We start from the raw sequence: 27,972 nt of genomic DNA on the forward strand, positions 1-27,972 counted from the left end.
ATACTTGAGGTAATGAGCTGTGTCCTGCAGCTTAGTGAAACACAAGTAGACAGATGTGGACCAGACAGGAGATGCTGGCTGGCAAGCGTGGCCGGGTCAGAGGGCGCTGCAGTGTGCCGGGACGGGCGAGCCGGTGCCGGCGTGTCGCAGCTGGTAGTCGAAGCTGCCCACCACCATCAGCGCGTAGATATTGGCCACTGAAACACAAGGTATTCAGGCCATAAGGTGTCATCAGACAGGCCGACGCAGGTGCGATGATGAAAAGTGCTGGTCCAGTACATAGCACAATATCCTTTCTGGACCCAATGCAAGACGTGTTCCAGATGATTCAACTATTACACTCCTGGAAATTGAAATAAGAACACCGTGAATTCATTGTCCCAGGAAGGGGAAACTTTATTGACACATTCCTGGGGTCAGATACATCACATGATCACACTGACAGAACCACAGGCACATAGACACAGGCAACAGAGCATGTACAATGTCGGCACTAGTACAATGTATATCCACCTTTCGCAGCAATGCAGGCTGCTATTCTCCCTTGGAGACGATCGTAGAGATGCTGGATGTAGTCCTGTGGAACGGCTTGCCATGCCATTTCCACCTGGCGCCTCAGTTGGACCAGCGTTCGTGCTGGACGTGCAGTCCGCGTGAGACGACGCTTCATCCAGTCCCAAACATGCTCAATGGGGGACAGATCCGGAGATCTTGCTGGCCAGGGTAATTGACTTATACCTTCTAGAGCACGTTGGGTGGCACGCTATACATGCGGACGTGCATTGTCCTGTTGGAACAGCAAGTTCCCTTGCCGGTCTAGGAATGGTAGAACGATGGGTTCGATGACGGTTTGGATGTACCGTGCACTATTCAGTGTCCCCTCGACGATCACCAGTGGTGTACGGCCAGTGTAGGAGATCGCTCCCCACACCATGATGCCGGGTGTTGGCCCTGTGTGCCTCGGTCGTATGCAGTCCTGATTGTGGCGCTCACCTGCACGGCGCCAAACACGCATACGACCATCATTGGCACCAAGGCAGAAGCGACTCTCATCGCTGAAGACGACACGTCTCCATTCGTCCCTCCATTCACGCCTGTCGCGACACCACTGGAGGCGGGCTGCACGATGTTGGGGCGTGAGCGGAAGACGGCCTAACGGTGTGCGGGACCGTAGCCCAGCTTCATGGAGACGGTTGCGAATGGTCCTCGCCGATACCCCAGGAGCAACAGTGTCCCTAATTTGCTGGGAAGTGGCGGTGCGGTCCCCTACGGCACTGCGTAGGATCCTACGGTCTTGGCGTGCATCCGTGCGTCACTGCGGTCCGGTCCCAGGTCGACGGGCACGTGCACCTTCCGCCGACCACTGGCGACAACATCGATGTACTGTGGAGACCTCACGCTTCACGTGTTGAGCAATTCGGCGGTACGTCCACCCGGCCTCCCGCATGCCCACTATACGCCCTCGCTCAAAGTCCGTCAACTGCACATACGGTTCACGTCCACGCTGTCGCGGCATGCTACCAGTGTTAAAGACTGCGATGGAGCTCCGTATGCCACGGCAAACTGGCTGACACTGACGGCGGCGGTGCACAAATGCTGCGCAGCTAGCGCCATTCGACGGCCAACACCGCGGTTCCTGGTGTGTCCGCTGTGCCGTGCGTGTGATCATTGCTTGTACAGCCCTCTCGCAGTCTCCGGAGCAAGTATGGTGGGTCTGACACACCGGTGTCAATGTGTTCTTTTTTCCATTTCCAGGAGTGTATTTTAGCCGACCAGTTTTTAAACGTACAGGCCAAAAGAGGTGTTAGTTGTTGTTTGCTAACCGTCCTCTGCAGCTGAATTCACTAACGCACTCATGTACAGTAAGCCATTTCCACTCCTGGTGGTCGAATATTTTCACTGCCAATGTTGGCCCAACAAGGGGAGAAGTGGTGATGGCGTAAAGTCCCTGATTACCAGTCTGTGCAAGTGTCCTAGATTAAATTCCAGATCACTGCACAAGTCAATACAGAGTGAACGTGTGACACTCTTCATCCATTCTTTGGATGTTAAGTTTGGCTGCCCCCTTGGTGCCCACGGAGAGGAGTAGCTGTGTGCTGGCACTAGGTTTCATCGTCTCCCCTCCCTTCATCCATAAAAACTCAAACCCAACACTACACTGAACTACACTACTCTACTCGTCATTGTCATCAACATGATACAGGTACACACTTGACACTTCTCAACAGGTCGGAGGCAGGCAATGACAAACCACTTCCATTGGAACGCCGCGTGGGATTAGCCCAGCGATCTAAGGTGCTGCAGTCATCGACTGTGAGGCTGGTCCCAGCGGAGGTTCGAGTCCTCCCTCGGGCATGGGTGTGTGTGTTTACCCTTAGGATAATTTAAGTAGTGTGTAAGCTTAGGGACTGATGGCCTTAGGAGTCAAGTCCCATAAGATTTCACACACATTTTTCCATTGGAACCTTGTGAAGAGTGGTTATGCTTCTGCTCCCCAGTGCTCATTTCCTGAGTATTGGACTACTTTGACTTTTGAATGGATTTTAAGCCTCTAGTAGCCTCAACATAGACTCTTCCTTCGTCTGATCACCGTCATCACCACTACCTGCACCACCACTTCCAACACCCCATCCATATCCAATTCCACACTATCCTTACCATCACCAATTCCTTTTACCATCATCATATCTTACCAGAACCAACAGCATCTGCCCATCGCTATCGTCGCAAGCTCCTTCTACCACCACCACCACATCTGCTTAGCATCAAATCGCTACCATCACACCACTGTCATCAGTGCCACCACCAATTCTCACCGCCACCTCTCACCACCACCACCTCTTAACGCCAAATCCAGAGCCACCATCACGAACTCCTTCTGCCACCACAATAATTTTCAACGGAACCTCCATACAACCACCATCACCACATACAGACACCCCAGATCCACATCTTACCATCACCAACATCGCCCGCATCTCGTGGTCGTGCGGTAGCGTTCTCGCTTCCCACGCCCGGGTTCCCGGGTTCGATTCCCGGCGGGGTCAGGGATTTTCTCTGCCTCGTGATGGCTGGGTGTTGTGTGATGTCCTTAGGTTAGTTAGGTTTAAGTAGTTGTAAGTTCTAGGGGACTGATGACCATAGCTGTTAAGTCCCATAGTGCTCAGAGCCATCACCAACATCAACAATTAAAATTACTACCACCACCATTAAGAATAACAACAACAACAACTACTACTACTACTACTACTACTACTACAAATTCTACCAAGTGACTGACTAGAATTTGTTTATTCACTTTTCTTTTCTTAATACTGCAGTTTGCAGCGACAGGCAAATACTTCACACACAGCATTATAGTTTTTAGTGGCAGAACGTCATTTAATGTTGCTTGTATGCTGCAGCTGTTGTGTCCTGCAGACCCCTGACATTCATAGTCTTTTACTGGTTGTACTGAAATACGTTAATACTGTAAATATCCACATGCCACTAGTGCCATATTTATTTACACTCCTGGAAATGGAAAAAAGAACACATTGACACCGGTGTGCCAGACCCACCATACTTGCTCCGGACACTGCGAGAGGGCTGTACAAGCAATGATCACGCGCACGGCACAGCGGACACACCAGGAACCGCGGTGTTGGCCGTCGAATGGCGCTAGCTGCGCAGCATTTGTGCACCGCCGCCGTCAGTGTCAGCCAATTTGCCGTGGCATACGGAGCTCCATCGCAGTCTTTAACACTGGTAGCATGCCGCGACAGCGTGGACGTGAACCGTATGTGCAGTTGACGGACTTTGAGCGAGGGCGTATAGTGGGCATGCGGGAGGCCGGGTGGACGTACCGCCGAATTGCTCAACACGTGGGGCGTGAGGTCTCCACAGTACATCGATGTTGTCGCCAGTGGTCGGCGGAAGGTGCACGTGCCCGTCGACCTGGGACCGGACCGCAGCGACGCACGGATGCACGCCAAGACCGTAGGATCCTACGCAGTGCCGTAGGGGACCGCACCGGCACTTCCCAGCAAATTAGGGACACTGTTGCTCCTGGGGTATCGGCGAGGACCATTCGCAACCGTCTCCATGAAGCTCGGCTACGGTCCCGCACACCGTTAGGCCGTCTTCCGCTCACGCCCCAACATCGTGCAGCCCGCCTCCAGTGGTGTCGCGACAGGCGTGAATGGACGGACGAATGGAGACGTGTCGTCTTCAGCGATGAGAGTCGCTTCTGCCTTGGTGCCAATGATGGTCGTATGCGTGTTTGGCGCCGTGCAGGTGAGCGCCACAATCAGGACTGCATACGACCGAGGCACACAGGGCCAACACCCGGCATCATGGTGTGGGGAGCGATCTCCTACACTGGCCGTACACCACTGGTGATCGTCGAGGGGACACTGAATAGTGCACGGTACATCCAAACCGTCATCGAACCCATCGTTCTACCATTCCTAGACCGGCAAGGGAACTTGCTGTTCCAACAGGACAATGCACGTCCGCATGTATCCCGTGCCACCCAACGTGCTCTAGAAGGTGTAAGTCAACTACCCTGGCCAGCAAGATCTCCGGATCTGTCCCCCATTGAGCATGTTTGGGACTGGATGAAGCGTCGTCTCACGCGGTCTGCACGTCCAGCACGAACGCTGGTCCAACTGAGGCGCCAGGTGGAAATGGCATGGCAAGCCGTTCCACAGGACTACATCCAGCATCTCTACGATCGTCTCCATGGGAGAATAGCAGCCTGCATTGCTGCGAAAGGTGGATATACACTGTACTAGTGCCGACATTGTGCATGCTCTGTTACCTGTGTCTATGTGCCTGTGGTTCTGTCAGTGTGATCATGTGATGTATCTGACCCCAGGAATGTGTCAATAAAGTTTCCCCTTCCTAGGACAATGAATTCACGGTGTTCTTATTTCAATTTCCAGGAGTGTAGTTACTCGATTGTGTAGCGCAGCAGTACATTAATTCAGTAATAATTAAATATGTGACTTGAACAACTATAATGTGTCCGCAGTAGATGTTAATTTCAAATTACTACAGCTGGCCTTTTCCAAATGATGACGAGATGATGGCCATGCCCAGTTGGGAAAATGTGCAGTATTTGCTTCAAATGATTTGCAAAAAACCATATCATGCTGCATGGTCCTGGTAAAATGCTCGAGTTCTCCTTACAAGTCGATCATTTGCCACCGAGCGAGATAGCGTAGTCATTATCACTCTGGACTCGCATTCTGGAGGACTGCGGTTCAAATCCCCATCCGGCCATCCAGACTTTTCGGTGATTTCGCTAAATCGTTGCAGGCAAATACTGGGAAGATTCCTTCTAAAACGGCACGGCCGATTTCCTTCACTATTATTTGGTAATCTGCGCTTGTGCTCTGTCTAATGACAGCTGCAGTTTGCGTGTCTTGATCACACTTTTATTTTTCAACAATCTTACGCGTTTTGATTTTCCGTCATTTTCAAAGGCCGAGTTGTGTCAGTCATCTAAAACCATTCATTAGATACAATGTATCACGTCAACATTCTCGATCACGAGACAATTGCAAATCTCATGATTGGGAATGTTGACGTGATACAATGAATCTAATGAACGGTTTCAGGTAACTGACGTAATGCTGACTCTGAAAATGACGGAAAGTCGCAACGCATAAGTCTGTTGAAAAATAAAAGTGTAGTCAACACATAAGAAAAGTTATTAAAATCATAATGACAGCGTTGCCGACAGGGCGTTAAATCTAGTCTTTCTTCCTTTAATCATTTACTATCATCACAGTCATTATTTCATCTACTACTGATGACATGACATCAATACAGCTTAGTCATGTTATAATAAAATTGCATTAATTCTGAGCGAGGTCTGACCAGTGTACCTTCGCTTTCCTGTTCTACACACACACACACACACACACACAGAGAGAAAGAGAGAGAGAGAGAGTGCAAAAAAGAAGAAGCTGTTGAATACGTTTTCAGTTTCCTTCTTTATTGCAGTGTTGAAAGGCTATGCTTTTTAGATGTCCAGTTTGTGTATTATGCTGCGGGAGATGGGGCCACGTAGTGAGAAAATCGGATCCCTCTTCCGTACCTCGTTCTCCTAGAACGCTTGCTGCAGCCAATAAGGATCACCAGTGAGGGCTACATACACTTCTTCCCCTGAAGGTTTCTTTAGGAGTCTGTTTTGACCACTGGAAAATCGCTGAGGCAATAGCAGCACGGCTGGTGAATGTGCGGCCACGGAGAGTGTCTTTCATTGTTGGAAAAAGCCAAAAGTCACTAGGAGCCAGGTCAGGTGAGTAGGGAGCATGAGGAATCACTTCAAAGTTGTTATCACGAAGAAACTGTTGCGTAACGTTAGCTCGATGTGCGGGTGCGTTGTCCTCGTGAAACAGCACACGCGCAGCCCTTCCCGGACGTTTTTGTTGCAGTGCAGGAAGGAATTTGTTCTTTAAAACATTTTCGTAGGATGCACCTGTTACCGTAGTCCCCTTTGGAATGCAATGGGTAAGGATTACGCCCTCGCTGTCCCAGAACATGGACACCATCATTTTTTCAGCACTGGCGGTTACCCGAAATTTTTTTGATGGCGGTGAATCTGTGTGCTTGCATTGAGCTGACTGGGGCTTTTTTTCTGGATTGAAAAATGGCATCCACGTCTCATCCATTGTCACAACCGACGAAAAGAAAGTCCCATTCGTGCTGTCGTTGCGCGTCAACATTGCTTGGCAACATGCCACACGGGCAGCCATATGGTCGTCCGTCAGCATTTGTGGCACCCACTTGGGTGACACTTTTCGCATTTTCAGGTCGTCATGCAGGATTGTGTGCACAGAACCCACAGAAATGGCAACTCTGGAGGCTATCTGTTCGACAGTCATTCGGCGATCCCCCAAAACAATTCTCTCCACTTTCTCGATCATGTCGTCAGACCGGCTTGTGCTAGCCCGAGGTTGTTTCGGTTTGTTGTTGCACGATGTTCTGCCTTCATTAAACTGTCACACCCACGAACGCACTTTCGACACATCCATAACTCCATCAGCACATGTCTCCTTCAACTGTCGGTGAATTTAAATTGGTTTCACACCACGCAAATTCAGAAAACGAATGATTGTACGCTGTTCAAGTAAGGAAAACGTCGCCATTTTAAATATTTAAAACAGTTCTCATTCTCGCCGCTGGCGGTAAAATTCCATCTGCCGTACGGTGCTGCCATCTCTGGGACACATTGACAATGAACGCGGCTTCATTTTAAAACAATGCGAATGTTTCTATCTCTTTCCAGTCCGGAGAAAAAAAATCAGAGGCCTTAGAACTTGAATGCACCTCGTACTTCTCCCACATTCTCCTCTTGATAGAGTTCTCTGTTTATGAAGTAGTGAGCGATTGCGCGAAACGAAATTGTAACATTCCCTTTTTTCTTAATTGCATCCAGACTTTAATATATTTTGCATTAAAGCGGTCGTTTCTTCTATTCACTAGGAAACGAGCTGGTACGTCAGACTGAACGTAACGTATTCCTAATCGCGATTTCACAACGGCAGCTCTCTCTAGGGGAAGTTGTCAGCTGTAAAGTGTTTACGAAAAGGGACGCGCATAAAATTGTTGCGTTAGTTCTATTAAAAACGCACATTATCTCCTGCAGCATTGGCAATCTACCCCTGCTCTACCGGCAACCCGCATTTCAGCAGAGTTACGTGGGCAGTCGGCTTGTTAGGTGACAACACTCGAAGGCTTCCACGTTTCGACGGCCACTAGACGGCAACCCAAGCACGGGCAGAGGCAGCTGGCCCCAGGGACTTTCACCGAACGCAGGCTACGTGACTGGAAACAGGACCGGCTCCATCCTGGCGCCAGGGTCGTATTTAGGGCAGCGCAAAGGCCGTGAGTGACAGTACACTCTAAGTGGGTTTCGAGAGCCAGGCGCCGTGTATAGTCACCTCTTATCAATCTGGAACTCACATCGGATCCGCCACAACGACGATGACGAGTTTCGTGTGAATACTTCTGCGAGTGGAGATGAAAGAATTCTGGACTCTGTTTTCATTAGCGACAAACAGGACGTGACTACGTCTTCGTCATACTGGAACTTTAATATTGTACTGTCGTTCAGAGACTGTAACTTGAATAGAGTTCTGGGCACTTAAACTTGGGACTGTCCTGTCAGGAATTTAAATTTTTTCTGTCCTACTGCTTTCTGTATTTACTAGTTATTAATCTTTCCCAATATTGTTTGTTTCCTTTGTAGAGGCCTTCTGCCATAGTGTTATATTTATGATAATTCTTTCTTGTCACCAGATCTGAATTTAGTTTAGGACTGACATTTTGCTAATCCCTTCTAGAGTGTAATTCGGTACATTGTGCGTGAAGACTTTAGTTGTGAACTGCAGCAGTAACTGTTTGGGATTGAGGTCAGAAGATTCTGTTTCGTTTGATAGCTAGTTACGTAGTGACCACAACCGAAAATAACTGTGTTGATTGTGTCTCAGTTTTTTTCTTCCTTTATAAAGGGTGGAGCCCCTCCACGCCCTCCCAGACTTGACCATCTCAAAAAATCTACTGTCACCTACGTATTTGTAAGTTACTAAGGTCGTTATATGGGTGGTCGATTGGTCATAAATCGATAGCACTGTCTAAGGGTTTTGGTTGGGTTTGTTTGTGTTTAGTGTACCCGTGGTCTAGGGGTAGCGTCTTTGATTCATAATCAAAACGTCTTCGGTCCCGGGTTCGATCCCCGCCACTGCCTAAATTTTGATAGATAATCAGCATTGGCGGCCGAAGACTTCCGGCATAAGAAGTCAGCCTCATTCTGCCAACGGCCTTGTCAAAGAGGGCGGAGGAGCGGATAGAGGTTCAGGGCACTCTCTTGTCCAAGGGGTGGGAAATTGCCCCTAAAGGCAGACGAATCAGCAATGATCAACGACATGAGTATGCAGAAGGCAATGGAAACCACTGCATTAAAGACACGTAACGTGTATCCACAGGACATGTGGCCTGTATTTGAAGAAGTGTCATGATGATCTCTCCATTGGCAAAAGATTCCGGAATAGTCCCCCATTCGGATCTCCGGGAAAGGACTGCCAAGGGGGAGGTTACCATGAGAAAAATATTGAATAATCAACGAAAGGATAACGTTCTACGAGTCGGGGCGTGGAATGTCAGAAGCTTGAACGTGGTAGGGAAACTAGAAAATCTGAAAATGGAAATGCAAAGGCTCAATCTAGATATAGTAGGGGTCAGTGAAGTGAAGTGGAAGGAAGACAAGGATTTCTGGTCAGATGAGTATCGGGTAATATCAACAGCAACAGAAAATGGTATAACAGGTGTATGATTCGTTATGAATGGGAAGGTAGGGCAGAGGGTGTGTTACTGTGAACAGTCCAGTGACCGGGTTGTTCTAATCAGAATCGACAGCAGACCAACGCCGACAACGACACTTCAGGTATACATGCCGACGTCGCAAGCTGAAGATGAACAGATAGAGAAAGTGTATGAGGATATTGAAAGAGTAATGCAGTATGTAAAGGGGGACGAAAATCTAATAGTCATGGGCGACTGGAATTCAGTTGTAGGGGAAGGAGTAGAAGAAAAGGTTACAGGAGAATATGGGCTTGGGACAAGGAATGAAAGGGGAGAAAGACTAATTGAGTTCTGTAACTAGTTTCAGCTAGTAATAGCGAATACCCTGTTCAAGAATCACAAGAGGAGGAGGTATACTTGGAAAAGGCCGGGAGATACGGGAAGATTTCAATTAGATTACATCATGGTCAGACAGAGATTCCGAAGTCAGATACTGGATTGTAAGGCGTACCCAGGAGCAGATATAGACTCAGATGACAATATAGTAGTGATAAAGAGTAGGCTGAAGTTAAAGACATTAGTCAGGAAGAATCAATACGCAAAGAAGTGGGATACGGAAGTACTAAGGAATGACGAATAACGCTATAGATACAGCAATAAGGAATAGCGCAATAGGCAGTACAGTTGAAGAGGAATGGACAAATCTAAAAAGGGCCATCACAGAAGTTGGGAAGGAAAACATAGGTACAAAGAAGGTATCTGCGAGGAAACCATGGGTAACAGAAGACATACTACAGTTGATTGATGAAAGGAGGAAGTACAAACATGTTCCTGGAAAATCAGGAATACCGAAATACAAGTCGCTGAGGAATGAAATAATTAGGAAGTGCAGGTAAGCTAAGACGAAATGGCTGCAGGAAAAATGTGAAGACATCGAAAAAGATATGATTGTCGGAAGGACAGACTCAGCATACAGGAAAGTCAAAACAACCTTTGGTGACATTAAAAGCAGCGGTGGTAACATTAAGAGTGCAACGGGAATTCCACTGTTAAATGCAGAGGAGAGAGCAGATAGGTTGAAAGAATACACTGAAAGCTTCTATGAGGGTGAAGATTTGTCTGATGTGATAGAAGAAGAAACAGGAATCGATTTAGAAGAGATAGCGTATCCAGTATTAGGATCGGAATTTAAAAGAGCTTTGGAGGACTTACGGTCAAATAAGGCATTTCTAAAATCATTGGGGGAAGTGGCAACAAAACGACTATTCACGTTGGCGTGTAGAATATATGAGTCTGGCGATATACCATCTGACTTTCGGAAAAGTATCATCCACACAATTCCGAAGACGGCATGAGCTGACAAGTGCGAGAATTATCGCACAATCAGCTTAACAGCTCATGCATCGAAACTGCTTACAAGAATAATATACAGAAGACTGGAAAAGAAAATTGAGAATGCGCTAGGTGACGATCAGTTTGGCTTTAGGAAAAGTAGACGAGAGAGGCAATTCTGATGTTACGGCTAATAATGGAAGCAAGGCTAAAGAAAAATCAAGACACTTTCATAGGATTTGTCGACCTGGAAAAAGCGTTCGACAATATAAAATTCGAGATTCTGAAAAAAGTAGGAGTAAGCTATAGGGAGAGACGAGTCCTATACATTATGTACAACAACCAAGAGGGAATAATAAGAGTATATATTAAGAACGGTGTAAGACAAGGCTGTAGCCTTTCGCCCCTACTCTTCAATCTGTACATCGAGGAAGCAATGATGGAAATAAAAGAAAGGTTCAGGAGTGGAATTAAAATACAAGGTGAAAGGATATCAATGATACGATTCGCAGATGACATTGCTATCCAGAGTGAAAGTGAAGAAGAATTAAATCATCTGCTGAACGGAATGAACAGTCTAATGAGTACACAGTATGGTTTGAGAGTAAATCGGAGAAAGACGAAGGTAATGAGAAGTAGTAGAAATGAGAACAGCGAGAAACTTAACATCAGGATTGATGGTCACGAAGTCAATGAAGTTAAGGAATTCTGCTACCTAGGCAGTAAAATAACCAATGACGGACGGAGCAAGGAGGACATCAGAAGCAGACTCGCTATGGAAAAAAAGGCATTTCTGGCCAAGAGAAGTCTACTAATTTCAAATACCGGCCTTAATTTGAGGAAGAAATGTCTGAGGATGTACGTCTGGAGTACAGCATTGTATGGTAGTGAAACATGGTCTGTGGGAAAACCGGAACAGAAGAGAATCGAAGCATTTGAGATGTGGTGCTATAGACGAATGTTGAAAATTAGGTGGACTGATAAGGTAAGGAATGAGGAGGTTCTACGCAGAATCGGAGAGGAAAGGAATATGTGGAAAACACTGATAAGGAGAAGGGACAGGATGATAGGACATGTGCTAAGACATGAGGGAATGACTTCCATGGTACTAGAGGGAGCTGTAGAGGGCAAAAACTGTAGAGGAAGACAGAGATTGGAATACGTCAAGCAAATAATTGAGGACGTAGGTTGTAAGTGCTACTCTGAGATGAAGAGGTTAGCACAGGAAAGGAATTCGTGGCGGGCTGCATCAAACCAGTCAGTAGACTGATGACCAAAAAAAAAAGTGTGGAATATGGCTTCCCTGATTTGCCAGTTGGCCAGTTAGGTTACAGCTGGCAACGCCCGTTAGCTTTGCTGTGCTGCAGGGGCTCTCCAGTATTTGCCATGACGGTGTGTTGGTGCTACCCATAGGTAGTGTTTTTGGACTGTTGAGGTTCCACCTATGGTTGTTTTTCCTGATGCAATAATTTACCAACAGCCGTATAATTTGTAGAAGTTTATTTTATTTTATGAACTTCTATGTGCTACCAGTTTCGGCATTACATTGATGCCATCTTCAAGCCCCACTCGTCATAGTCGTAAAATCACTATACACAGAAGGAGCCATATAACTGGATCCGTGAATCAGTCGTCCTGCAACAGCTCTTGGTGGCATCAATGTAATGCCGAAACTGGTAGCACATAGAAGTTCATAAAATACACTCCTGGAAATTGAAATAAGAACACCTTGAATTCATTGTCCCAGGAAGGCGAAACTTTATTGACACATTCCTGGGGTCAGATACATCACATGATCACACTGACAGAACCACAGGCACATAGACACAGGCAACAGAGCATGCACAATGTCGGCACTAGTACAGTGTATATCCACCTTTCGCAGCAATGCAGGCTGCTATTCTCCCATGGAGACGATCGTAGAGATGCTGGATGTAGTCCTGTGGAACGGCTTGCCATGCCATTTCCACCTGGCGCCTCAGTTGGACCAGCGTTCGTGCTGGACGTGCAGACCGCGTGAGACGACGCTTCATCCAGTCCCAAACATGCTCAATGGGGGACAGATCCGGAGATCTTGCTGGCCAGGGTAGTTGACTTACACCTTCTAGAGCACGTTGGGTGGCACGGGATACATGCGGACGTGCATTGTCCTGTTGGAACAGCAAGTTCCCTTGCCGGTCTAGGAATGGTAGAACGATGGGTTCGATGACGGTTTGGATGTACCGTGCACTATTCAGTGTCCCCTCGACGATCACCAGTGGTGTACGGCCAGTGTAGGAGATCGCTCCCCACACCATGATGCCGGGTGTTGGCCCTGTGTGCCTCGGTCGTATGCAGTCCTGATTGTGGCGCTCACCTGCACGGCGCCAAACACGCATACGACCATCATTGGCACCAAGGCAGAAGCGACTCTCATCGCTGAAGACGACACGTCTCCATTCGTCCGTCCATTCACGCCTGTCGCGACACCACTGGAGGCGGGCTGCACGATGTTGGGGCGTGAGCGGAAGACGGCCTAACGGTGTGCGGGACCGTAGCCGAGCTTCATGGAGACGGTTGCGAATGGTCCTCGCCGATACCCCAGGAGCAACAGTGTCCCTAATTTGCTGGGAAGTGCCGGTGCGGTCCCCTACGGCACTGCGTAGGATCCTACGGTCTTGGCGTGCATCCGTGCGTCGCTGCGGTCCGGTCCCAGGTCGACGGGCACGTGCACCTTCCGCCGACCACTGGCGACAACATCGATGTACTGTGGAGACCTCACGCCCCACGTATTGAGCAATTCGGCGGTACGTCCACCCGGCCTCCCGCATGCCCACTATACGCCCTCGCTCAAAGTCCGTCAACTGCACATACGGTTCACGTCCACGCTGTCGCGGCATGCTACCAGTGTTAAAGACTGCGATGGAGCTCCGTATTCCACGGCAAACTGGCTGACACTGACGGCGGCGGTGCACAAATGCTGCGCAGCTAGCGCCATTCGACGGCCAACACCGCGGTTCCTGGTGTGCCCGCTGTGCCGTGCGTGTGGCTCTGAGCACTATGGGACTCAACATCTTAGGTCATAAGTCCCCTAGAACTTAGAACTACTTAAACCTAACTAACCTAAGGACATCACACACACCCATGCCCGAGGCAGGATTCGAACCTGCGGCCGTGCGTGTGATCATTGCTTGTACAGCCCTCTAACAGTGTCCGGAGCAAGTATGGTGGGTCTGACACACCGGTGTCAATGTGTTCTTTTTTCCATTTCCAGGAGTGTAAAATAAACTTCTACAAATCATAGGCTGTTGGTAAATTATTGCATCAAGAAGCTCATGCCAGCTGTCGTCCCACGATCCATAATGGATTAACGAAGATATGGTTGTGTTTGTGGATGTGTCTCAGTCAACGTCAGATTTATTTTATACGAGGACGTCCTTTTTTTAACCGCCTGCGGCGGCTACTTTATCTCCCTTGACCATATGCTAGCCTTGTTATGACGTCACAAAACTGGAGCAGTTCCACCGGTTCCGCGTGAGGACCGCATCGTGAGAAACGCGCCTCCGGCGGCTGAATGGTTCAAATGGCTCTGAGCACTATGGGACTCAACTGCTGTGGTCATAAGTCCCCTAGAACTTAGAACTACTTAAACCTAACTAACCTAAGGACAGCACACAACACCCAGCCATCACGAGGCAGAGAAAAACCCTGACCCCGCCGGGAATCGAACCCGGGAACCCGGGCGTGGGAAGTGAGAACGCTACCGCACGACCACGAGATGCGGGCTCCGGCGGCTGAGAAACTCACCCAGGTAGACGGCGATGGCGAACGCCGCCACGATGCCGAAGGCGGAGCCGAAGAGGGCGAACACCATGAGGTCGGCGACGACTGCGGCCACGAGGGTCGCCGCCAGCACGATGGCGTCCACCACGATCCACGGGATCATCAGGCACACGCACTCCTGCACACAGCACCGCAGTCCAACCTTATATCAGAGGAAAAGTGGTACTTGCAGCAATAATACTGACTCTTCTCAATGGACGCCAATTTCGGACACACGTACTAACTGTATGCAATGATTGCCAAAACTCCGCTGTCCCCAGATTTGTGTGCGACGCCTGTACGAGGTGCATTCAAGTTCTAAGGCCTCCGATGTTTTTTTTCTAATTAACTACTCACCCGAAATCGATGAAACTGGCGTTACTTCTCGACGTAACCGCCCTGCAGACGTACACATTTTTCACAACGCTGACGCCATGATTCCATGGCAGCGGCGAAGGCTTCTTTAGGAGTCTGTTTTGACCACTGGAAAATCGCTGAGGCAATAGCAGCACGGCTGGTGAATGTGCGGCCACGGAGAGTGTCTTTCATTGTTGGAAAAAGCCAAAAGTCACTAGGAGCCAGGTCAGGTGAGTAGGGAGCATGAGGAATCACTTCAAAGTTGTTATCACGAAGAAACTGTTGCGTAACGTTAGCTCGATGTACGGGTGCGTTGTCTCGGTGAAACAGCACACGCGCAGCCCTTCCCGGATGTTTTTGTTGCAGTGCAGGAAGGAATTTGTTCTTTAAAACATTTTCGTAGGATGCACCTGTTACCGTAGTGCCCTTTGGAACGCAATGGGTAAGGATTACGCCCTCGCTGTCCCAGAACGTGGACACCATCATTTTTTCAGCACTGGCGGTTAGCCGAAATTTTTTTGGTGACGGTGAATCTCTGTGCTTCCATTGAGCTGACTGGCGCTTTGTTTCTGGATTGAAAAATGGCATCCACGTCTCATCCATTGTCACAACCGACGAAAAGAATGTACCATTCGTGCCGTCGTTGCGCGTCAACATTTCTTGGCAACATGCCACACGGGCAGCCACGTGGCTGTCCGTCAGCATTCGTGGCACCCACCTGGATGACACTTTCGCATTTTCAGGTCTTCACGCAGGATTGTGTTCACAGAACCCACAGAAATGCCAACTCTGGAGGCGATCTGTTCAACAGTCATTCGGCGATCCCCCAAAACAATTATCTCCACTTTCTCGATCGTGTTGTCAGACCGGCTTGTGCGAGCCCGAGGTTGTTTCGGTTTGTTGTTGCACGATATTCTGCCTTCATTAAACTGTTGCACCCACGAACGCACTTTCGATACATCCATAACTCCATCACCACATGTCTCCTTCAACTGTCGATGAATTTCAATTGGTTTCACACCACGCAAATTCAGAAAACTAATGATTGCACGCTGTTCGAGTAAGGAAAAAAACGTCGCCATTTAAGTATTTAAAACAGTTCTCATTCTCGCCGCTGGCGGTAAAATTCCATCTACCGTTCGATGCTGCCATCTCTCGGACGTATTGAAATTGAACGCGGCCTCATTTTAAAACAATGCGCATGTTTCTATCTCTTTCTAGTCCGGAGAAAAACAATCGGAGGCCTTAGAACTTGAATGCACCTCGTACAGGGTTTTGTAGCGGCGACTCCCACTGAGCTGAGCACAGATGCTGAGGGTGGATGCACGTGGCACAATACTTTGTACAAATGCTACTCTATATGGTATGATTTTTTTTTCACTGAGTGCATTTCTAATATCTTCTATTTCCTTACTCTTTACGCTTGCGTTTAAGGCTCCGCAGTAAATTGGTAGAGCTATTTTCATAAAGAAAAGCGGAGAAGGAACCGAAACAGGAACTTGGCTCAGTCTACTTCCTACCATTCGGAGTAGATGACTGGATTATAGGCAACAAACTCTGCATAAACACTCCACAGGATGCCGCTCAGGGGTATAATCAATACAGAAGAACGCCCAGTGTCGCCGGAAAGGATCAGCGAACATTTGGTCTCTAGCAAAAGTTGCTCCACATAACTCGATCTATCATCCTTAAACGTTTAACGCAAAGGCTTGGAAAGACCCTCGTATACAGGGTGTTACAAAAGGGTACGGCCAAACTTACAGGAAACATTCCTCACACACAGAGAAAGAAAATATGTTATGTGGACATATGTCCGGAAACGCTTACTTTCCATGTTACAACTCATTTTATTACTTCTCTTCAAATCGCATTAATCATGGAATGGAAACACAAAGCAACAGAACGTACCAGCGTGGCTTCAAACACTTTGTTACAGGAAATGTTCAAAATGACCTCCGTTAGCGAGGATACATGCATCCACCCTCCGTCGCATGGAATCCCTGATGCGCTGATGCAGCCCTGGAGAATGGCGTATTGTATCACAGCCGTCCACAGTACGAGCACGAAGAGTCTCTACATTTGGTACGGGGATTGCGTAGACAAGAGCTTTCAAATGCCCCCATAAATGAAAGTCAAGAGGGTTGAGGTCAGGAGAGCGTGGAGGCTATGGAATTGGTCCGCCTCTACCAATCCATCGGTCACCGAATCTGTTGTTGAGAGGCGTACGAACACTTCGACTGAAATGTGCAGGAGCTCCATCATGCATGAACCATATGTTGTATCGTACTTGTAAAGGCACATGTTCTAGCAGCACAGGTAGAGTATCCCGGATGAAATCATGAAAACGTGCTCCATTGAGCGTAGGTGGACGAAACTAAAATGAGCTCTAACATGGAAATTAAGCGTTTCCGGATACATGTCCACATAACATCTTTTCTTTATTTGTGTGGGAGGAATGTTTCCTGAAAGTTTGGCCGTATCTTTTTGTAACACCCTGTATAGATGCGCGTAATGAAGCTTTTGGAAAATACTCTAATTACAGCTTAATTATGCATCCAGTAATAATCTAAAAGACATGTAAAATAGGTAACAAATATACACATTAGAGACGGTGAGTTTAGCTGAACACTGTATAATCAAAAACGGCAAAAGTTGCTAAACACATTTTATGCCGCTTAATTTGGAATGTGCAATTCGACGATACGAGCCCGTCATGAATTTACTAGAAACTTGACATTTCTAATTTGACTTTTTTTAAACTAACGTCTTGTTTTTCTGAAATTGAGCATTTTAGAACTCAGAAAAAATGGGACTACAGAATTACAGCACGGAATTTTGGAAAGAATATCACTTATAAGTTCGATCACTCTAGAACACGATAATTTCAAATGAAAGTAACTTTCGAACTAATAAGTTTTTGGAAAAGATAAAGTTTTTCTTTCAGAGACAGAATGAGACCTTTCAAAGAATTTATGTTAGTTTTAGAACAAACAATTGAGCATATACGCAGTATACTTATCACGGAGATAAAGAAACGAGAAAAAAGAAAAGTTTGTGCAAGGGGAGTATAAGAACAAAAAAACAAATAAGGTACCTAAATTTGATACTACACCATATAACAATTGACCAACATAACGCCGCACGTCCCATCAAGAGGCAAAAGGCAAAAGGCCCGCACTTGGCTTTCGCGTCACCGACCCCACTGCCTTTCTCTCTCTCTCTCTCTCTGTCTCTCTCTCTCTCTCTCCCCCTCTCTCTCTCTCTCTCTCTCCCCCTCTCTCACACACACACACACACACACACACACACACACAGCACCGGAATTACGCACAGACCAGGTAGTCCTACGCGAATTTCGAACATCTTATATACTATTTTACGTTTTCCACCGCTCTTTCTACGTCGACAAATCAGGCAGCCAGCGTGTGATATCTTGTATCACAGACTACGTAGCCAAAAATTCTTTGTATTATGCGTTGAGTGGTGGGGGAAGGAATTAGTCATGCAGCTACTTAACATGATTAATTGGAGGGATATCCCGCCGTCTTCAAGATATCGTACGTTTAGTTTTCTTTGGCCAAATTTCTATCTTGCTTTTGATAATCTCTTTTTTTTTTTTGTTCGGTCTGAAAATCATTATGACATAGGGTGAACATTAATAAAGCCGACCGAGCGAGGTGGCACAGTGGTTAGACACTGGACTCGCATTCGGGAGGACGACGGTTCAATCCCGCGTCCGGCCATCCTGATTTAGGTTTTCCGTGATTTCCCTAAATCACTCCAGGCAAATGCCGGGATGGTTCCTCTGAAAGGGCACGGCCGACTTCCTTCCCCATCATTCCCTAATCCGATGAGACCGATGACCACGCTGTCTGGTCTCCTTCCCCAAACAACCAACCAATAAAGGAGGGGAAAAGACCCTATGAACGTGTGTCCATAAATGCAGCGTTGCAACGGTAGATGGCGACGACGAATGAAAGTTCCTCTGACCAAGTGCCTTGTGTTCGTTGCGTGTTGCAGAATGGTCCGGTATTCGCGTCGGGAACAAGCCAAGATGTTGTTTGTGTATCGCCAAGCAGATGGAAATGGTCGAGAGGCAGCACAGCTGTAGCAAAACAAGTACACTCACAGACACCAACCACATCACACAACATTTAGAGTCATTTTCGGGCGTTTGTGTGATCATCGACCTTCCAGACAGACGAACGAGCAGGGAGGGGCTGGTCTGTGCGTGCACCAGATTTGGAGGACGGGGTTCGAAATGATACTGGGGTGAACCCTGGTACAGGCTCCAGGCAAGTGACCCGCCAACGTAGTGTAAGCCAAAGTACGATTACGTGTATTCTGCACTACGACCGGTACTATTCATATCACGTGTAACGAGTGCAAGGATTATCAGCTCTGGATTTCCCGTTGTAGGAAGGATTTTGTCGATGGTTTCTGCACCAGACCATCTAAATTATGCGGTTTCTGTCATCAGTCTTCTAAGCAACCTTTACCAGAACTGGTATCATCCGTTTTGGGTTACAGACACAGCACGTGGCCTGATGAACTTTCATTCATCAGCGTCAATCTACGAGGGCAGTTCAATAAGTAATGCAACACATTTTTTTTCTGAAACAGGGGTTGTTTTATTCAGCATTGAAATACACCAGGTTATTCCCCAATCTTTTAGCTACACAACACTATTTTTCAACGTAATCTCCATTCAATGCTACGGCCTTACGCCACCTTGAAATGAGGGCCTGTATGCCTGCACGGTACCATTCCACTGGTCGATGTCGGAGACAACGTCATACTGCATCAGTAACTTCTTCATCATCCACGTAGTGCCTCCCACGGATTGCGTCCTTCATTGGGCCAAACATGTTTCATCGCCTGTAACAATCTCTGACAAGAAATTGTCACCCTCAGCCACATGACGAGCAAGCAATTCCGCACAGATGGTTCTCCTTTGCTCTTTATGGTGTTCGGTTAGACAACGAGGGACCCAGCGGGAACAAACCTTTGAATATCCCAACTGGTGAACAATTGTGACAGCACTACCAACAGAGACGTCAAGTTGAGCACTGAGTTGTTTGATGGTGATCCGTCGATAATCTCGAACGAGTGTGTTCGCACGCTCCGCCATTGCAGGAGTCACAGCTGTGCACGGCCGGCCCGCACGCGGGAGATCACACAGTCTTGCTTGACCTTGCGGCGATGATGACACACGCTTTGCCCAACGACTCACCGTGCTTTTGTCCACTGCCAGATCACCGTAGACATTCTGCAAGCGCCTATAAATATCTGAGATGCCCTGGTTTTCCGCCAAAAGAAACTCGATCACTGCCCATTGTTTGCAACGCACATCCGTTACAGACGCCATTTTAACAGCTCCGTACAGCGCTGCCACCTGTCGGAAGTCAATGAAACTATACGAGACGAAGCGGGAATGTTTGAAAATATTCCACAAGAAATTTCCGGTTTTTTCAACCAAAATTGGCCGAGAAAAAAAATGTGTTGCATTACTTATTGAACTGTCCTCGTACCATGGCAAAGATGCATTCCTCCATGAGCGAGTCAATAACGCGTTGGTCCACCTCTGTCTCTTATGCAGCACTTATTCGGCTTGGTATCGGTTGATGGAGTTGCTGGATGTCCTTCTGAACTATATCGTACCAAAATACGTCCAATTGGATTGTTAGATCGTCAAAACACCGAGCTGCCTATGATGCTCCAAACATTTTCGATTGAGGAGAAATCCGGTAACCGTGCTCGTCAAGGTAGGATTTGGCAAGCCAAAATCAAGTAGTAGAAACTCTCGCCATGTGTGGGCGGGCATTATCTTGTTGAAACATAAGCCCAGGATGGTTTTCCATGAAGGGCAACAGCGTCCTGCTGTGCAATAAGTTTGCCGCGGACGACAATCAAATGAAATGGCACACCAGAGCACCGCTCTTGGTTGTCAGGTCGTATCGCGGGCGGCACTCCAGTTGATATGTCACCGCTGTCTGGGGCGTCACCAGACACGTCTTCCGCCTGGAATCTGATTGACTGGAGTAGAATCGTTTTCAGTACCGAGTCGCCCTTCGAAATGAGCCCTTATGACCATCACAGACATGTCTGGAGACGCCAAAGACAGTGGCGGTGTACCAACCTGACCGCCACCAGCCACATGGCCCCACAATCAGGAATGATGGTCTGGGGCGCCATTTTTTTTTCACGGCAATACCCCTTTGGTTTTCATCTGCGGCAGCCCACAGCACAGTGGTACTTCGGCCCAGTTTTGTTACCCATCGTGGCAATCCATCCTGGGCTTACATTTGAGCAAGGTAATGCCTGCCCACACACCGAGAGTTAGAAGCTCTGTGTGTGTGTGTGGGCAGGCATTATGTTGCTCAAATGTAAGCCCAAGATGGATTGCCACGATGGATAACAAAACTGGGCTTGTCTTCGTGCTTGCCAGAGTCTAACTTGTACAGCAACGATTGAGAACATTCGGAGCGTTATGGGCAGGACCCTCCAACCAGATCGGAATTTGGACGATCCAACGCGCCAGTGCATGCGTATAATTCCTTCGTGGTGTGTCGATTTTTTTGTGTGTTATACAAGTGATAATCAGAGCTTGCACGAATAATACAGAGGCGCCAAGTTAGAGAATTTAAAATGTACCAAAAAGACTTGTACAGGTCTGGACTCTGCCGACTCTGTTCCCTGAGTCCTGCTGTTCTGTTACCACGTATCCTTTGGAAGAACCTTCGGTGATCCTCTTAATAAATCATAGCTACAGAACATGAGCTGGCAATGCAGTTCTGACCGAGCGAGGTGGCGCAGTGGTTAGCACACTGGACTCGCTTTCGGGAGAACGACGGTTCAATCTCGCGTCCGGCCATCTTGATTTAGGTTTTCCGCGATTTTCCTAAATCGCTCCAGGCAAATGCCGGGATGGTTGCTTTGAAAGGGCACGGCCGACTTCCTTCCCCGTCCTTCCCTGATCCGATGAGACCGATGACCTCGTTGTCTTATCTCCTCCCCCAAACACCCCCACCCCCAACCCATTCCAATTCTGAGTCGTGCTCAAATAGGCCAATGTTTAAGGAGAATGCTCATGAATAGTGAGGAATCTGAGTTCGACTCCCGCTGAGGCACAGATCCTTGACAGTCATAATCTAATCGCAGTGTGGCTTGGAGTTGCTTACCGTGAGCGCTCCGACCAAAAGGAAGACGGCACACACGCCCTGGATGACACCAATAGCGAGGAAGGCCACGGCTGGGGTGCTGACCGCTGCAACAGAAACCTGCACTGCACTACATGGCTCCCAGCCCACACCGCCATGTCTACTGTGTTAAACAGTTTATTACACTGATGAAATCTTCTGGGGTTATCAGCCGAATCGTGTCGTCATGCTGTCGCATCGTTGCGACGAGTTTCATATTTATCATCATCATCAGGATAAGTCGCCACCACTCGGCTGGTAATCCAAGAAGACTTTGTCTATGAAATTCTCTGGAAAAACCTGTATTCCACTACAACACATCAATAGCCAAATGCACCAACCTCGGTCAAAAAGCAAGATAACCGAGGTCCCTTGATCACAGTTAAGAGTAAATAGCGTTTAATATGTCTCTGCGGTGCACCGACGTTGCCTGACGGTCAGCAAACTGTCGTCAGCCAACAGTGTATTTGACTGCAGTTAAGTCCATGTGTTGCAATGGAAGGCGCCCTGTGGACGCAAAGATATTAATACAGATACGAGTTTGCGCCCGGCCGCCTATGTACATAAGTTTGTAGACAATCACTGACGAGCAGAACTGTGATTATGCACTACAAGTCTGTGCGTTTAACTTTGGCGAAATGGAACACGAAAGGACACCACCAAAGTTTTCCAAGTACAAGGTGGATATACACTCCTGGAAATGGAAAAAAGAACACATTGACACCGGTGTGTCAGACCCACCATACTTGCTCCGGACACTGCGAGAGGGCTGTACAAGCAATGATCACACGTACGGCACAGCGGACACACCAGAAACCGCGGTGTTGGTCGTCGAATGGCGCTAGCTGCGCAGCATTTGTGCACCGCCGCCGTCAGTGTCAGCCAGTTTGCCGTGGCATACGGAGCTCCATCGCAGTCTTTAACACTGGTAGCATGCCGCGACAGCATGGACGTGAACCGTATGTGCAGTTGACGGACTTTTGAGCGAGGGCGTATAGTGGGCATGCGGGAGGCCGGGTGGACGTACCGCCGAATTGCTCAACACGTGGGGCGTGAGGTCTCCACAGTACATCGATGTTGTCGCCAGTGGTCGGCGGAAGGTGCACGTGCCCGTCGACCTGGGACCGGACCGCAGCGACGCACGGATGCACGCCAAGACCGTAGGATCCTACGCAGTGCCGTAGGGGACCGCACCGCCACTTCCCAGCAAATTAGGGACACTGTTGCTCCTGGGGTATCGGCGAGGACCATTCGCAACCGTCTCCATGAAGCTGGGCTACGGTCCCGCACACCGTTAGGCCGTCTTCCGCTCACGCCCCAACATCGTGCAGCCCGCCTCCAGTGGTGTCGCGACAGGCGTGAATGGAGGGACGAATGGAGACGTGTCGTCTTCAGCGATGAGAGTCGCTTCTGCCTTGGTGCCAATGATGGTCGTATGCGTGTTTGGCGCCGTGCAGGTGAGCGCCACAATCAGGACTGCATACGACCGAGGCACACAGGGCCAACACCCGGCATCATGGTGTGGGGAGCGATCTCCTACACTGGCCGTACACCACTGGTGATCGTCGAGGGGACACTGAATAGTGCACGGCACATCCAAACCGTCATCGAACCCATCGTTCTACCATTCCTAGACCGGCAAGGGAACTTGCTGTTCCAACAGGACAATGCACGTCCGCATGTATCCCGTGCGACCCAACGTGCTCCAGAAGGTGTAAGTCAACTACCCTGGCCAGCAAGATCTCCGGATCTGTCCCCCATTGAGCATGTTTGGGACTGGATGAAGCGTCGTCTCACGCGGTCTGCACGTCCAGCACGATCGCTGGTCCAACTGAGGCGCCAGGTGGAAATGGCATGGCAAGCCGTTCCACAGGACTACATCCAGCATCTCTACGATCGTCTCCATGGGAGAAGAGCAGCCTGCATTGCTGCGAAAGGTGGATATACACTGTACTAGTGCCGACATTGTGCATGCTCTGTTGCCTGTGTCTATGTGCCTGTGGTTCTGTCAGTGTGATCATGTGATGTATCTGACCCCAGGAATGTGTCAATAAAGTTTCCCCTTCCTGGGACAGTGAATTCGCGGTGTTCTTATTTCAATTTCCAGGAGTGTACTTCTCGAATTGGTCAGTGCGATTCCGTCAGTTGTTGAAAATAGAGGAACTGACACGTGCAGTACAAATGAAGTCGTGTACAGTGTCTTGTTTCTGTCAATATGTTTTAATTCAGTTCGAATACCTATGCCACTTAAATAGTCGACAAATATTAACACATCTGATTGTCATTTTTATGAAAAATGCACGCCTTGTTATTTCAAACTCCATACTGCATACAAAATCCAGTTCTCGTTGTGAACAATTATTCTTAATTACCAATCTTTTGTAAGGACTGTTAATCAACATTGTATAGTTAAAAAACTACAGATTATTTTTTTCCATCTTTGCTTTTTGTGCCTCAAGTAAATGCTCTCATGGAACATGCATTTTGGTTTAAAACTTTAATTCACATGGAATCAAACTCTGGACCCCCACTCAGCGAGCAAGCACGCTACTATAGAGCCACACTGCTTCCCCAAACAAAACCTGTCTCATTTTGGTATCTTGGTTGGATAACTTCAGAGTCATTTTTCTCGAGACTTCTTGAGAGTTGCATCGAACTGCTTTGGGAGATCAATTTGGTCACATGTGGAGTCACATTGTAATTCTACTCCCGGTAATTTTGATTCATAAATTAATAAATTTTCTGGGTTTATTTTTTGTATAAGATATGGTATACGATGTCTTGAATCTGTCTCAGTACATCGAAACAGGCAGCCATGTTAAAGACTGTACACTTATAAAACTCTGGTCATCTTGCAAAAACCGGGCATGTGAGCCATGGTCAAAATTTTTGGTGCACCAGAATTTTGCATTAAACACAGTTACTGTGCGGCTGGTCCCGGCGGAGGTTCAAGTCCTCCGTCGGGCATGAGTGTGTGTGTGTGTGTGTGTGTGTGTGTTTGTCCTTAGGATAATTTAGGTTAAGTAGTGTGTAAACTTAGGGACTGATGACCTCAGCAGTTGAGTCCCATAAGATTTCACACACATTTTAACATTTTTTTAAACACAGTCACGTGGTTAACTTTTAATCGAGGTTGGTGCACTCAGCCATACGTTGTCATTATGAAACGAACGGTGGTTAATTCGTATAGTGTTAGAGTTAGCAGTGACTCACAGCTGGCCGGGCTGGGCTCATCGAGCACCCTGGAGATGACGTCGGTCAGCTCCGCATCGATCAGCTCCACATCTGGCGGCAGCCGGCCTCCTCTGACAGCCGGTGGCGGTCTGGACTCCTGATGGATCAGGTTGGCTGTGACCACGACTACAGCTGCGCTCATGAGCTGCAACACCACGACCGGTTACTGTACTGAGGTATATCAGACACCCATCTAGCATTCAAAATGGCATGGCCATCAGAATGTGTGCGATGGATTTATGCCAACAGAGATAACAGGCACCCTGGATTAAAAAAAAAAAAAATAGTCACCCTCAGGAGCAGGCCGCGGTTGTCTAACGGTTCTAGGCGCGCAGTCCGAAACCGCGCGACTGCTACGGTCGCAGGTTCGAATCCTGCCTCGGGCATGGATGTGTGTGATGTCCTTAGGTTAGTTAGGTTTAAGTAGTTCTAAGTTCTAGGGGACTGATAACCACAGCTGCTAAGTCCCACAGTGCTCAGAGCCAGCGATACGATAAACCACAATCGCGATAGGCTACGATCCGACGTTTATCAAAGTCGGGAACGTGATGCTACGCATTTCTTCTCCTTACACGAGGCATCACAACAACGTTTCACCAGGCAACGCCGGTCAACTGCTGTTTGTGTATGAGAAATCGGTTGGAAACTTTCCTCATGTCAGCACGTTGTAGGTGTCGCCACCGGCGCCAACCTTGTGTGAATGCTCTGAAAAGCTTATCATTTGCACATCACAGCATCATCTTCCTCTCGGTTAAATTTCGCGTCTCTAGGACGTCATCTTCGTGGTGTAGCAATTTTAATGGCCAGTAGTGTAATTATTCAGAGCGATGAGCTCAATGCTCCCAGCATCATTTGACCTATTTCGATTATAATCTGTAGCCATTGTTTCACCTTAATGTTCAAACTGATAACACTTGTTCACGACATTATCAATCCCAATGCACTAATGTCATAAAACAAAATTGTTAAGGCTTTCGTGGCCGCTTGTTGACAAACTGCCTATTGGCTTCTGTCTCGGGTTCTTCGGCCGACGTTCATATAATGATATCACTGACGTTTCGCCAGCACAAGTGGCTGGCTTTGTCAAAGCTTCACCCTCCATTGCCGGTGGTGTGTGTGAGCTTTGACAATGCCAGCCACTCGTGCTGGCGAAACGTCAGTTGTGGTGTCACCGCCAGACACCACACTTGCTAGGTGGTAGCTTTTAAATCGGCCGCGGTCCGCTAGTATACGACGGACCCGCGTGTCGCCACTGTCAGCGATTGCAGACCGAGCGCCGCCACACGGCAGGTCTAGAGACACTTCCTAGCACTCGCCCCAGTTGTACAGCCGACTTTGCTAGCGATGCTACACTGACAAATACGCTCTCATTTGCCGAGACGATAGTTAGCATAGCCTTCAGCTACGTCATTTGCTACGACCTAGCAAGGCGCCATGACCAGTTTATATTGAGATTATATAATGTATCAAAAAGAGCGATGTTCACCAATTATGGAATAAAGTTAAGTATTACTTCAACTATGTACAGGGTTATTACAAAAGATTGAAGCGATTTCACAGCTCTACAATAACTTTATTTTTTGAGATATTTTCACAATGCTTTGCACACACATACAAAAACTCAAAAAGTTTTTTTACGCATTCACAAATGTTAGATATGTGCCCCTTTAGTGATTCGGCAGACATCAAGCCGATAATCAAGTTCCTCGCACACTCGGCACAGCATGTCCCCATCAATGAGTTCGAAAGCATCGTTGATGCGAGCTCGCAGTTCTGGCACGTTTCTTGGTAGAGGAGGTTTAAACACTGAATCTTTCACATAACCCCACAGAAAGAAATCGCATGGGGTTAAGTCGGGAGAGCGTGGAGGCCATGACATGAATTGCTGATCATGATCTCCACCACGACCGATCCATCGGTTTTCCAATCTCCTGTTTCAGAAATGCCGAACATCATGATGGAAGTGCGGTGGAGCACCATCCTGTTGAAAGATGAAGTCGGCGCTGTCGGTCTCCAGTTGTGGCACGAGCCAATTTTCCACGGCCTACTCGTGAAACTTGCCCGCACGCGTTCAACCGTTTCTTCGCTCACTGCAGGCCGACCCGTTGATTTCCCCTTACAGAGGCATCCAGAGGCTTTAAACTGCGCATACCATCGCCGAATGGAGTTAGCAGTTGGTGGATCTTTGTTGAACTTCGTCCTGAAGTGTCGTTGCACTGTTATGGCTGACTGATGTGAGTGCATTTCAAGCACGACATACGCTTTCTCGGCTCCTGTCGCCATTTTGTCCCACTGCACTCTCGAGCGCTCTTACGGCAGAAACCTGAAGTGCGGCTTCAGCCGAACAAAACTTTATGAGTTTTCCTACGTATCTGTAGTGTGTCGTGACCATATGTCAATGAATGGAGCTACAGTGAATTTATTAAATCGCTTCAATCATTTGTAATAGCCCTGTACTTTATTTGCTATATTAATTACATTGTAATGTTCCAGACCTCACGCCAGTCTGCGTGAGCTTAACGCGTGCCTTTCGGCATCCTCGCATAGTGACTTGGCTGTCTTGCCAAGTCACAACGTCAGTAATGTCATAAACACGAGAAATCGAGTAGGGAGAAAAGTGGCAGCGGTGAAGACACTAACTAGAGCAGCTCTTCCTTACCAGAAAGAGCACGGAAACGACGACGACGCCCGTCTTGAGGGAACAGCCGCAGCAGCAGTGCTGCAGACACGCCATTGTGGGCCGGAGTGCCGGATC

At 48.0% G+C, this 27,972-nt stretch overlaps 1 protein-coding gene across 1 annotated transcript; it reads right to left on the minus strand.

Moving 5' to 3' along the window:
- LOC126106839 (uncharacterized) lies at positions 1 to 27,972 on the minus strand. The gene is made up of 5 exons (XM_049913236.1): positions 27,877 to 27,972; positions 25,197 to 25,362; positions 21,966 to 22,051; positions 14,413 to 14,566; positions 1 to 197 (listed from the first exon to the last, which is right to left on the minus strand). The coding sequence occupies exons 1-5, from the start codon at positions 27,949 to 27,951 to the stop codon at positions 97 to 99; spliced, it is 582 nt and encodes a 193-aa protein (XP_049769193.1). The 5' UTR covers positions 27,952 to 27,972; the 3' UTR covers positions 1 to 96.

This window comes from Schistocerca cancellata, chromosome 10 (genome assembly GCF_023864275.1).
Source record: "Schistocerca cancellata isolate TAMUIC-IGC-003103 chromosome 10, iqSchCanc2.1, whole genome shotgun sequence".
Lineage (NCBI taxonomy): Eukaryota > Metazoa > Arthropoda > Insecta > Orthoptera > Acrididae > Schistocerca > Schistocerca cancellata.

Excerpts from the sequence above, each read along its gene's own strand:
- LOC126106839 (XM_049913236.1), bottom strand. The coding sequence starts at position 27,951 with ATGGCGTGTCTGCAGCACTGCTGCTGCGGCTGTTCCCTCAAGACGGGC. Across the intron at positions 14,567-21,965 it reads TTTTGGTCGGAGCGCTCACG|GAGTGCGTGTGCCTGATGAT; the intron begins GTAAGCAACTCC and ends TGCTGTGTGCAG. Across the intron at positions 198-14,412 it reads CGCCATCGCCGTCTACCTGG|TGGCCAATATCTACGCGCTG; the intron begins GTGAGTTTCTCA and ends CTTGTGTTTCAG.